The sequence below is a fragment of the Theropithecus gelada genome, chromosome 1 (assembly GCF_003255815.1).
Source record: "Theropithecus gelada isolate Dixy chromosome 1, Tgel_1.0, whole genome shotgun sequence".
Classification (NCBI taxonomy): Eukaryota; Metazoa; Chordata; class Mammalia; order Primates; family Cercopithecidae; genus Theropithecus; species Theropithecus gelada.
Genome location: NC_037668.1, coordinates 19,436,884 through 19,450,520, shown reverse-complemented (window position 1 = coordinate 19,450,520; position 13,637 = coordinate 19,436,884). Strand labels below are relative to the sequence as shown.

At 42.4% G+C, this 13,637-nt stretch overlaps 1 protein-coding gene across 2 annotated transcripts in view; it reads left to right on the top strand.

The window, feature by feature from the left end:
• The window catches only part of NUP210L (nucleoporin 210 like), a 170,117-nt gene that overhangs the window by 83,695 nt on the left and 72,785 nt on the right, over positions 1–13,637 (top strand). For both annotated transcript variants that reach the window (XM_025405070.1, XM_025405061.1), the window contains exons 18-25: positions 2,799–2,887; positions 3,420–3,524; positions 3,824–3,925; positions 5,808–5,936; positions 6,646–6,773; positions 7,882–8,014; positions 10,180–10,242; positions 10,630–10,809. In XM_025405070.1, coding sequence (XP_025260855.1) covers positions 2,799–2,887; positions 3,420–3,524; positions 3,824–3,925; positions 5,808–5,936; positions 6,646–6,773; positions 7,882–8,014; positions 10,180–10,242; positions 10,630–10,809 — 929 coding nt within the window. The remainder of the gene's footprint in view (positions 1–2,798; positions 2,888–3,419; positions 3,525–3,823; positions 3,926–5,807; positions 5,937–6,645; positions 6,774–7,881; positions 8,015–10,179; positions 10,243–10,629; positions 10,810–13,637) is intronic.

The following is a 13,637-nucleotide window of genomic DNA, read 5'->3' as shown; positions in this document are numbered from 1 at the left end:
GTTTTCCACCCTGGGCGGGCCAGGTGTTCCTCACCCTTGTTCCCGTAAACCCACAACCTTCCAGTTTGGGCATTACAGCCATTATGGACATGTTACATTGCCACAGAGATTTTATTTATGGCCAGTCTTGGGGCCAGTTTATGGCCAGACTTTGGGGGGCTTGCTCCCAACAATTTTATATATAATATGTACATATTATATATAATATACCATATTATACATATATATAATATATGTATTTTTGTGTTCCCTATTCCTTTGAATGGTTCTACATCTACCCAAATGCTCATACCAGAAATCTAAAAGTTAGCCTTTGTACCATTTTCTTCTACACCAGAAGATAATTCTTCTTCACAATACAAGTCTGAATATCTCTCTTCATCCTTTTTTGGTTGCTATTTATGGAGCTCTCATGACATGCCAGGCACTGCACTAAGTACTTTACACATTTTTTCACATAATCTTCTAACCACCATGAGAGATTGGTATTATCGTTCCCATTTTGTGAATTTATTGATTTATCAAACATTTATTTAGTTCTTACTATAACCAGCTCAGTTTTAGGACCTAAGATTACAAAGGTAAACAGATGAAGCAATAAACTCTCTGACATCAAAGCCCGTAGTCCTGACCACTGACTATACTGTCACCATATTGTCTTCAGAGACTCCCCATTCTTTCTGGGTAAAATTTGTATGTTGTAGCTTAACAGACTGACCCTGTTTACTTCTTTGGTTTCACCTCTTGTTAGTATCCACACATATCCTATATTTTTCTCACACTCAACAACTTTAGATCCCTAACTATGACAAGGCTTGTCATTCTACTTTCCTTTGCATATATTGCTAATGTTTCTATTTTCTTAAAACATGTTTTTCTCGCATCTTCACTGGGTTGAAATCTTCTTCTAGGGAACCTGGGAGTTTTCTGTCCCTCTATATTCCCAATCTAAAATAAATATTCCTTCTTTGTGCTCTTGTATACTCTCTGTGCTCTGTACATACTTCTGTAATAGCACTTATCACACTATATTAGAGTGATTGGTTTACTACTCAGTCACCCCTCACTAAATTATGGGTTTCTTTGAAGGCAAGGATTGTGTTTTCTTCTTAATTTCTGTATTCTAATTACCTAACATAGCACCTGGCATGTAGTAGGCCCTCAATAAATATTTGTGGAATGAATGTGGCGTCAGGAGAAACTGCCTCACAGATTTAGGCATGATTATATATTGAGGACAAAATTAAAACTGGCCTAAGTGAAGTGGTAGATTCATGTTTGTTAAATTGAAAAAAGAAAAAAATGCCAGGTGCAATAGCTCACACCTGTAATCCCAGCACTTTAGGAGGCTGAGGCAGGAGGATCACTTGAGCTCAGGAGTTCAAGACCAGCCTGGTTAACATAGCAAGACCCCGTCTCTACAAAACATTAGCCAGGCATGTTGACGTGCACCTGTGGTCCCAGCTACTTGGGAGGCTGAGGTGGAAGGACTGCTTGAGCTGGATATGTAGAGGTTGCAGTAAACTGTGATTGCACCACTGCACTTCAGCCTGGGCGACAGAGTTAGACCCCATACACACACACACACACACACACACACACACACACACACAGAGGAAAAAGAAAAGAGAGAAAGAGGAAAGAAAAGAGAAAGAAAATGAATGATTAAAGCAGAGTCAGAACATGGAAGCCTTCAAATACAAGTTTAAGGAGTTTGGATTGATCTAATTAAGAATAGCCATTTAAAAACTTTGTTGGCCGGGCCCGGTGGCTCAAGCCTGTAATCCCAGCACTTTGGGAGGCCGAGACGGGCGGATCACGAGGTCAGGAGATCGAGACCATCCAGGCTAACACGGTGAAACCCCTTCTCTACTAAAAAATACAAAAAACTAGCCGGGCGAGGTGGCGGGCGCCTGTAGTCCCAGCTACTCGGGAGGCTGAGGCAGAAGAATGGTGTAAACCCGGGAGGTGGAGCTTGCAGTGCGCTGAGATCCGGCCACTGCACTCCAGCCTGGGCGACAGAGCGAGACTCCGTCTCAAAAAAAAAAACAACAACAAAAAAACATAAAAACTTTGTTAAGTGACTTACATGACATATAAATGTAGAGAACAGTTTAGGAGAATGAAAGATGAAAGATCTCAAAGGACTATCCCTTTCTCACTTCCATTTGTAAACTGGACAAAACATTACACCTGTCAGCCTATTTTTGGACTCATAGACCATCAAAGCTAGAAAGAATTTTAGATTTTGCCTGGCCCAGGCCCTCATTTAATAAAGGAACTAAGAGATAAAGTGTTTGCTCAGGGTCATATGGGTATATATTGGCATGGTCAGCACAAAAACCCAGTTTTCAGGCCAGGCGTGGTGGCTCATGTCCGTAACCCCAGCACTTTGGGAGGCCGAGGCGGGCAGATCACGAGGTCAGGAATTCGAGAGCAGCCTAGCCAACATAGTGAAACCCCATCTCTACTAAAAATACAAAAATTAGACCGGCATGGTGGTGTGCAGTCCCAGCTACTTGGGAGGCTGAGACAGGAGAATCGCTTGAATCTGGGAGGTTGTGGTGAACCGAGATCACGCCACTGCACTTCAGCCTGGGCAACACAGCGACACTCCATCTAAAAAAATAAAAATAAAAAACAAAACAGTTTTTTCTTGTGTATTTCCCCATTGAGAGTTTTTCTTCCTCTGCAATAAAGCACCATTTGGAAAAACTGTGGCAGAATGTGGTTTTCTAGAAACACTTGTATTCTATATGTTATTGTTTCTCACAGGGTATTTTTCTGCATGTTTTCAGGTCATCAGATCCTTAAAGTACGTCAGATAAAAGGAACTGTACTTATTGGAGTCAATTTTGTGGGCTATTCAGAGAAGAAAAGCCCAAAAGTGAGTGGAGATTATAATATAAGAAATATAAGTCAAATAATTGGAATATAAAGCTCTTCTTTAAAAGTTATACAACTTACATAAAGCTGAGACCATATACCTCTGTAATTCTGTTATTTTTGGCACTCGAGAGAGTCCTGGAAACTTCTCCCGTAGAGCTGAAGAATTAGACATTGATTATTATTATTATTATTATTATTTGAGATGAAGTCTCGCTCTGTCTCCCAGGATGGAGTGCAGTGACATCATCTTGGCTCACTGCAACCTCTGCCTCCCAGGTTCAAGCGATTCTCCTGCCTCAACCTCCCAAGTAGCTGGGAGTACAGGCACCCACCACCATGCTCGGCTAATTTTTGTATTTTTAGTGGAGACGGGGTTTCACCATGTTAGCCAGGCTAGTCTCAAACTCCGGACCTCAGATGATCTGCCTGCCTCACCCTCCCAAAGTGTTGGGATTACAAGTGTGAGCCACTGTGCCCGGCCAAGAATTAGACATTTATATTCACTTTTGTGGTTCTTATTATATTTCTAGGAAATTTCCAACTTGCCCAGATCTGTAGATGTGGAACTGCTCCTGGTAGATGATGTAACTGTAGTGCCTGAGAATGCCACCATCTATAACCACCCTGATGTGAAGGTAGAAGCTGTATGAGTCTGGTTAAATGGAATCGTATTGGAGGGAAAGTTATTAAAATTGATAGCATAACAATTAAAAAGCTCACTTTTGTGTTGAAAATAATTGATTCATATATATGAAACACATATATAATAGTTGCACCGTCCTTAAAAATTGTACCTTAATAATTGTATTTTGTCTTTTGTCCATTTACTGTAATCTTTTTATCCATATTCTTTCTTAGGTAGGTAGAAATTATTTCCTTTGAGCTATTTATAAACTGAAGTGAACAGAATATTGTTTGTCTGATTTTTCCATAGGAAATATTTAGCCTTGTGGAAGGATCTGGTTATTTTTTAGTCAACAGCAGTGAGCAGCATGTTGTCACCATCACTTACATGGAAGCAGAAAGCTCTGTTGAGGTGAGCTCTAGAGACAGTCCCAGATTGATGGTCTCAGGCCAACGCTCATTCTTAAGAGATTGATTGGAAAAATTCCATTTTGTGTCTAAAACTTGTTACACAAGTAACATTTTCCTTTCTTTCTTTCTTTAACCTATATAGATTCTTCAACCAAAAGGGAGTGCTTTTTTTGTTTCTGGTTGAACTGACACAGTATAAGAGATCGCTAGTTAAAAGAAGTTTTTTTCTTTTCCATTAAAAGAAGTTTCATTTTTTAAGTTTCAAAGCACACATCTGTGTAGATACTTAAAATATTTAAATATACTATTGACTTTATTTATTTATTTATTTTTGAGATAGAGTCTCGCTCTGTTGCCCAGGCTGGAGTGCAGTGGTGCAGTCTCGGCTCCCTGCAACCTCCACCTCCCAGGTTCAAGCAGTTCTTCTGCCTCAGCCTCCTGAGTAGCTGGGATTACAGGAGCCCACCACCATGTCTGGCTAATTTTTGTATTTTTAGTAGAGATAGGGTTTTACCATGTTGGCCAGACTGGTCTTGAACTCTTGACCTCAAGTGATCTGCCCAAAGTGCTAGGATTACAGGCGTGAGCCACCGCGCCAGGCCACTACTGACTTTACAACATGAATATATGATGTTTTCAGCCAGGACATGACAACTCAAAACATTAACCTAACTCCATAGTCAGTATGCCAAAGGATTTGTTTTTAGTTGATTTATAGTAATAAAAATAATACCATATACTAATATATGTATATAGTTCCTTTCTACAAGCTTCAAGTAATTTAACTTACCCTAGTCATAATATATGTTTTAAAAAGGGAAGACTGAGGTACAAATGATGTGGAAAAACCATGCTATTGTGCAGGAACTGTAGCACAAAGAAAGAAAAAGCAGTGTGAGTTGGCCCAATGCTTTCTCCCCCTACTAGTGATTGTGGCATAAATGGATGCGATTTTTCTTCATGACATCCTTTCCTTGTTCATAATTGAGAAGCTGAATACATATGTTGGATTCTGCTTGAATTCAATCAACATAAATTCTGCTCTTTACATTTGTTTTTTGTTTCGTTTTGTTTGGCAGAGATAGGGTCTCACTCTGTTGCTCAGGCTGGAGTGTATGGCGTGATCATAGCTCACTGTAGCCTTGAGCTCCTAGATTCAAGTGATCCTCCCACCTCAGCCTGCTGAGTAGCTGGGATTATAAGTGTATGCCACCATGCCCAACTAACTATTTTTGAGACAGGGTCTCACTGTTTCCCAGGCTGGAGTGCAGTCGCACAATCTCAACTCACTGCATCCTCAACCTCCCAGCTTCAAGTGATCCTCTCTCAGCCTCCTGAGTAACTGGGACTCCAGGCACGAACCACCGTGCCCAGCTAATTTTTGTTTTGTTTTGTTTTGTTTTGGGTAAAGACAGGGTTTCACCATGTCGCCCAGGCTTGTCTCAAACTCCAGGGCTCAAGCAATCCTCTCACCTCAGCCTCCCAAAGTGCTGGGATTACAGGCATGTGCCACCACGCCCAGCCTTGCTAATTTTTTTTAAAAAGTTTTTATAGAGACCAGCATTTTGCTTTGTTCCCCAGGCTGGTCTTGAACTCCTGGGCTCAAGCGATCCTCCTGCCTCGGCCTCCCAAAGTGCTGGGATTGTAGGGGTGAGCCACTGTGCCCGATCTATATTTGTTAAAGTACATATTTTGCCATGATTGGAAACATCACATTAAGGGTACATATTATGCTATGCCTGAATAATGTTACGTGACTTCTGAGAGTCCCCAGTTCAAAGAAAGCAAGATGTTGTCTATTCTGCTTTGGGTAAAAATAGTTGCTTTGATTATGCTTGGAGCTTGTTTGCTTCTTTATCCAGCTACCATCTTCTTACTTCTAGTTAGTTCCATTACATCCTGGATTTCTTACCTTGGAGGTCTATGATCTTTGTTTGGCTTTCTTGGGTCCAGCAACAGCCCATCTCAGGGTGTCAGACATACAAGAGCTGGAGCTTGATCTGATTGATAAGGTGAGACATGTTTGCTTTATCCCAGAAATTAAGCAAGCCTTATTCTCACTCCCCAGCATTCCTTAATATGGTCTCTGCTCAGCTACTCTGTGTGTGTGTGTGTGTGTGTGTGTGTGTGTGTGTGTGTGTGTACCAGGACTTCTGGTAATGCTAATGGAAATACTTGCCCTTAAAGAACAACATTTCAACATTAAACAGATGAAGATAAATAGACTGTTAAAGAACAATTTAAAGGCCGGGCGCGGTGGCTCAAGCCTGTAATCCCAGCACTTTGGGAGGCCGAGACGGGCGGATCACGAGGTCAGGAGATCGAGACCATCCTGGCTAACACGGTGAAACCCCGTCTCTACTAAAAAAATACAAAAAAAAAAACTAGCCGGGCGAGGTAGCGGGCGCCTGTAGTCCCAGCTACTCGGGAGGCTGAGGCAGGAGAATGGCGTGAACCCGGGAGGCGGAGCTTGCAGTGAGCCGAGATTGCGCCACTGCACTCCAGCCTGGGCGACAGAGCGAGACTCCGTCTCAAAAAAATAAAAAAAAAAAAAAGAACAATTTAAAACAATACACACAGATTAAGCTTATTTGATTGAAGGCTGACCAGGATCATTTAGCATGAAAGAAAAAAAAAAAAAAGTACACTGCCCTCTAAGAGTTAGACTGCCATTGGTGAATGAGACACCTTTACTAAAATCTTTTTCTTTTTAACTACTAGGTTGAAATAGGCAAAACTGTGTTAGTGACTGTGAGGGTTCTTGGCTCTTCCAAACGCCCATTTCAAAATAAATACTTCAGAAACATGGAACTCAAACTGCAGTTGGCTTCTGCCATTGTCACCCTGACGTAAGTACCATTTCAATACTTCCTTTCCCCTATGCATAATACCATAAGACTCTCCCTCCTAGTAACCTGGTCAGCTTTCCCTTAGATTATTTCAGATTTTCTCCCTTACTTTTTTGTTAGAATACATTTCAGCCTATACTCTCTTCCCATATTCAGCTCTCTACAAAATACCTATTTGAGCCTGGCGTGAGGGTACATGCCTGTAGTCCCAGCTACTCAGGAGGCTAGGGCAGGAGACTCACTTGAGCCCAGGAGTTGGAGGCTATAGCGCACTATAATTGCGCCTGTGAATAGCCACTGCACTCCAGCCTGGGCAACATAGCAAGGCCCACATCTCTTAAAATACACACACACACACACACACACACACACACACTCTCTCTCTCTCTCTCTCTCGAGGTCCTCAGATGCCTTGTGTCATTGATATTTCCAATTTCTGAAACTTCTCCTTGGGTGATATCTTTTGGGGGTGCTTCAGGCTAGAGGACCCTTCAAAAATATATTTAGAGGCAGAGGTACTGGTATTCCCCTCTGAGAAAGGAGAAATTCAGGAATTTCAGGCAATTTAGTATTTGCAATTCTACCAGTCTGTTTTTATATTGCCCTTATTCCTCTGGAGCCTTAGAACAAAATTTTGCCTCTCATGAGCCTTCCACCATTCCCTTGAAATTTGTCTTCACTCTGGAAATTTATTTTCTGGCAATTCCCCCTAACCAGAGTTAAAATGAGCAGAAAATGTTAGGCACCTTGGAAAGATGCACCACTGGCCACTTTCAGAACCTAATCTTGGCCAAGAGTGGTGGCTCATGCTGCAATCCCAGCATGATGGGAGACTGTGGCAGGAGGATTGCTTGAATCCATAATTCAAGACCAGCCTGGGCAACACAGTGAGACCCCGGCTCTACAAAAAATAAGAAAATTAGCCAGGCGTGGTGGTATGTCCCAGTTACTCAGGAAGCTGAGGTGGGAAGATACCTAGAGTCTGGGAGGTTGAGGCTGCAGTGAGCCGAGATCATGCCACTGCACTCCAGCCTGGGCGACAGAGTAAGACCCCATCTTGAAACAAAACAAAAATCTTTCTCACCTGAAAATACATGGGTTTTTGCAGGCTAATGGAGGAACAGGATGAATACTCTGAAAATTATATTCTTCGAGCTACCACTATTGGCCAAACCACACTTGTGGCTATTGCTAGGGACAAGATGGGAAGAAAATACACATCAACTCCTCGGCACATTGAAGTAAGGAAATTATCTCACCCAAAATTTGTACTTTTTCTTGCTTAACATCATTTGTCTTTTTCTGTTAGTTTATACAAGTTAAAAATCATTTGACTGGCTGGGCACAGTGGCTCACACCACCGTGTGAGCAGTTTGGGAGACTGAGGTGGGAATATCACTTAAACCCAAGCATATGAAACCACCCTGGGCAACATAGTGAGACTCTGTCTCTACCAAAATAAAAATAAAATAAAATAAATTAGCCAGACATGGTGGTGTGCCTGTAGTTCTAGCTACTCAGGAGGCTAAAGTAGGAGGATCACTTGAGCCCTGGAGGTTGAGGCTGCAGTGAGCTGTGATTGTGCCATTGCACTCCAGCCTGAGTGACAGAGAGAGACCCTGTCTCAAAAAAAAAAAAAAAATCATTTGACTGAAAAAAAGGATAGTGTCTAACTCTTGCACAACATGCAGTATTTTTGGTTTTGTTTCTCTGTATAAAACAGTTCTCATAGAAAATTTACAAAAATATGTGTAGTGGTGCATGCCTGTGGTCGCAGCTACTTGGGAGACTGAAACAGGAATGTCACTTGAGCCCAGGAGAAGTTCCAGGCTGCAGTGAGCTGTGATTGTGCCACTGCACTTCAGTCTGGGTGACAGAATGATACCCTGTCTCTTAAAAAAAAAGAAAATAAAATAAAATTTGGAAAGCACAAATTTTGAAGATGTTAAATGAAAATCACCTGTAATTTCACTTCTTAGAGGCAACCGTTGTTTTTTTTCGTTTGAGAGAGTCTTGCCCTGTCGCCCAGGCTGGAGTGCAATGGCGCGATCTCAGCTTAATGCAACCTCTGCTTCCCGGATTCAAGCAATTCTCCTGCCTCAGCCTCCTGAGTAGCTGGGATTACAGGTGTGAGATACTGCACCGCCCAGCTGTTCTACTTTTGTTATTGTTTTTGTTTTTGTTTTTGTTTTTTTGAGACGGAGTCTCTCTCTGTCACCCAGGCTGGAATACAGTGGCGCAGTCCCGGCTCACTGCAAGCTCCGCCTCCCGGGTTCAGGCCATTCTCCTGCCTCAGCCTCCCAAGTGGCTGGGACTACAGGCGCCCACCACCATGTCTGGCTAATTTTTTGTATTTTTAGTAGAGACAGGGTTTCACCGTGTTAGCCAGGATGGTCTCGATCTCCTGACCTCGTGATCCACCCAACTCGGCCTCCCAAAGTGCTGGGGTTACAGGCATGAGCCACCGCGCCCGGCCAGCTGTTCTACTTTTATGTGTTCAAAAAAAAAGAAAAAAAGAAAAAAAGAAAGTTAACTGTAAACATAATTTTAATAGTCACTTTTACTCTAGTGAGTGGATATATAACTTATTTAAGTATTCCCACTTAAATACTTTTAAATTTTTTGCTATTATAAATAAAATTACGTATCTTTGTGTGTAACTTTTTTGTATATAATTAGGAGTTTTCCTTAGAATGAGATCATGATGGGCTGGGTTTGGTGGCTCATGCCTGTAATCCCAGCACTTTGAGAGGTTGATGCAGGAGCATGACTTGAGCCCGGGAGTTTGAGACCACCCTGGGTAACATAGGGAGACCCCATCTCTGCAAAAAATTAATTAGTCAGTCATGGCCAGGCGTGGTAGCTCACACTTGTAATCCCAGCACTTTGGGAGGCCAAGGCAGGTGGATTACCTGAGGTTGGGAGTTTTAGACCAGCCTGGCCAACATGGTGAAACCCCGTCTCTACTAAAATACAAAATATTAGCTGGGCATGGTGGCAGGTGCCTGTAATCCCAGCTACTTGGGAGGCTGAGGCAGGAGAATCGCTTGAACCTGGGAGGCGGAGGTTGCAGTGAGCTAAGATCTCACCACTGCACTCCAGCCTGGGTGACAGAGCGAAACTCCGTCTCAAAAAGAAAGGAAAGGAGAGGGGAGGAGAGGGGAGGAGAGGAGGAAGGAAAGAAAGAAATTAGTCAGGCATGGTGGTGCACACTTCTGATCCCAGCCACTCAGGAGGCCGAAGCACCCAGGAGTTCAAGGCTGCAGTGAGCTATGATCATGCCACTGCGCTCTAGCATGGGCAACAGAGCAAGACTCTGTCTAAAAAAAAATTTTTTTTAATGACTATGGTATGTTATAAAATTGACTCTAGTTAGTTACTTGTCCTTTTGGTTTTCTCCTTCAAGGTGTTTCCTCCATTCAGACTTCTTCCAGAGAAAATGACACTGATTCCAATGAATATGATGCAGGTGAACTTACAGGCAGAAAAATAAGATTTACCTTTTCTCCTTATCCCTCTCTCTCTCTCTCTCTCTCTCTCTCACACACACACACACACACACACACCCCTTTTCCTATTGATCTCTTATTTACTCTCACCCAAATACTACTGAATCTGATAAAGAACAAGATTAGTATTTTTCCTGGCCTATGATGTACATCATATAAAAACTCTCTTGGAATCCCATGGATCATTTGCAGTACTTCCATCTCTTCTGCATTTGAGTTGATATGGGATATATTTTTCAAGAAATGGGGGGAAATGAAGAAGTTAAGTTGCTTTGACAAAATGTTGGGAAAAGAGACATGATTTCTCCCTCATATTCTAGGCATTCAATGGTATATTTAAATTCCAGGTAATGTCTGAAGGTGGCCCCCAGCCCCAATCCATCATTCACTTCTCCATCAGTAATCAGACCGTGGCTGTTGTTAATAGAAGGGGGCAAGTTACAGGGAAGATGGTTGGCACAGCTGTGGTTCATGGCACCATCCAGACGGTAAATGAAGATACTGGCAAAGTCATTGTGTTTTCTCAGGTATTGGTTATTTGCTCTGCTTTGCTTCTACTCTTCTATCGAGGAACCATACTGGGGGAGACGGGGAGGGAGTGGTAATGAGGAGGGTGTCAGCAGCCCAGGTAAAGCCTTTTAGTGCCCCCGTCTGGCATTTTGTCAACTAGGCATGGAAGATGTCATCTGTAGTGAAAACCCCACAGAATACTTGGCACTGTTATAAGATCTGGTCCCCATCCTTAAAGAATTATTTGAAGAAGAGAAAAACAAATACGTCTATGTAATAAGTTTTTTCCAAATGTTTGTAATTCATAATAATATATATATGTATGGGGTACATTGCCAAGACCAGCTCGGTCATGGAGACCCTAACCCAGTGGGACTGGAGGAATTAAAGACATACACACAGAAATATTGAGTGTGGAGTGGGAAGTCAAGGGGCTGGCAGCCTTCAGAGCTGAGAGCCACGAACAGAGATTTACCCACATATTTATTGACAGCAAGCCAGTGATAAGCATTGTTTCTATAGATTATAGATTAACTAAAAGCATTCCTTATGGGAAACAAAGGGATGGGCTTTGGCTAGTTATCTGCAGTAGGAACATGTCCTTAAGGCACAGATCACTCATGCTATTGTTTGTGGCTTAGGAACGCCTGAAGTGGTTTTCTGCCCTGGGTGGGCCAGATGTTCCTTACCCTCATTCTGGTAAACCCACAACCTTCAGCGTGGGCATCATGGCCATCACGAACATGTCACAGTGCTGCAGAGATTTTGTTTACGGCCATTTTGGGGGCCAGTTTATGGCCAGATTTGGGGGCCTGTTCCCAACATGTTCCCCCTTTTTATTTTTGCAAGACAATAAAAGCAAAGGCGGCTTTATCATGGTGAGCTACTTCTTGCAGAAGTCAGGATCTGCATCTGCAGACTATACAAAGACAAACTACACAGATTAAAAGCACAATTATCATTGAAATCACAGAGCCTCCAAGTGTTTTTATCCATTTTAACAGGTTACTAGCTGCTAATCTGTCTGCAGCTCCTTCAAGCACTCCAGTTCCTGGCATTAAGGTCAGGTGTGCCTGGGATGCTTTAAATATTTGTTTTTTTAATTTTGCAATATCCAAAGACAAGTCTGTAGAGTGTCCTTCTAGATGCCTTTTTATTCTTTCCCAAATTTGAATCTTATTAAGAGCCATTAATAGTTTCCACAAATCCTTATGTTTAGCTCCTACAGTGGGCCATATAATTTGAGGTTGAGGTGCCATTCTACTGCCATGTTTCCAGATAATAGGAACTCTTGCCGTACTTCTTATCATTTTTACCATCTAACCATTTTGTTCAGACCAGCTGAACATAGTGTGGCCATGGCACACAGAGTGGGAGGTGCAATTCATGCTAAACATTCCCTTAGGGGACCAATCAATAATGCAATAATGTTTCCATAGGAATCGTTGTGCAGCACCTCTGCCTGTTCTGCAATACAATCTTCCCAAACAAGTACATTCATTATTTCTGGCCAGGTTCATTTCTGTTAACAAATAGGTTTTTGAGGGCGGTATGCCTCAATTATAGGAGCAGATTTATTGTGGTAAATACTGAGGTCAGAAAGCATGTGTAACTGTGTCATAGAGTGATTACACCCAGGCATTATTGCCAGCCAAGATTGATAAATATGTCCAATAAGTATAATTGTTCTCTGTGCCAGCCCTTGTTGAAGGAATACTCATGGCAATGGTGATCACCACTATCATAGCTTTTGTTAAATTACTCATTGTGACTGGTTGTCCCGCTTTCCTCAGGTTTTCTTCTGCCATCTGTGACAGCTTCTTGATCTGTCTCTAGGTAGGTGGCTGTGTTCAATGGGTGGTGCTTGTGACAACTGAGGTCCTCCTCAGCATCAGTCTCGACATGGCTTCAACCAGGGGATCCTCAGGTTTCTCCCAGAATCTCTTCAGCCTCTGGCTCATGATAAGGTTTCAGGTGTCCTGATGGTATCCAAATCGGCTGTTGATTTGGTCCAGGAGAAACACAAGCATAACCTCTACCCCAAGTTATTATTTTACCTATTTCCCAACTTTTTGTTATCGGATCTCTCTACCAAACCAGTTGTTCTGCTTCTGTCTTTGCAGCTGGTTTCTGTAGATGCTGTTCAGCTGCTGATAGCATCTGGCCTTTAGGCAGTCTCAAAAAATTTAAAGTCAATAATGCTAGATTCAATTGCATATGTGGTGTCCTGTAGTCCCTATTTCTCCCCTTTTGCTTTTGCAACTGCTATTTTAGGGAGAGGTTCATTCTTTCCACTATGGCTTGTCCTTGAGAATTATATGGGATACCAGTAATGTGTTTAATATTCCATATAGAGAAAAATGTAGCTAGAGCTTGGCTAGTATAGCCTGGGGCATTATGTGTTTTAATAGGAGCTGGAATGCCCATCACCACAAAACACTGCAAAAGGTGACGTTTAACAGAGTCAGAAGATTCTCTTGATTGGCATGTAGCCCAGACTAAGTGAGAAAAGGTGTCCACACATACATGTTTATAAGCTAGTCTCCCAAACGAGGGAACACGTGTGACATCCATTCGCCAAAGAGAATTATGTTCCAATCCTCAAGGATTAACTCCTCCTGTAAAAGATGAGGAATGTATCATTTGGCAAGTTGGGCATTGCTGGATAATAGCTTTAGCTTCTTTCCAGGTAATGCTGTATCTGCACTGTGAGACCAGAGGTATTAACAGGTTAAACTGTGAAAGTGTTGGCCAGGCACAGTGGCTCACGCCAGTAATCCCAGCACTTTGAGAGGCCAAGGTGGGCAGATCCTGAGGTCAGGAGATCGAGACCATCCTGGCTAAC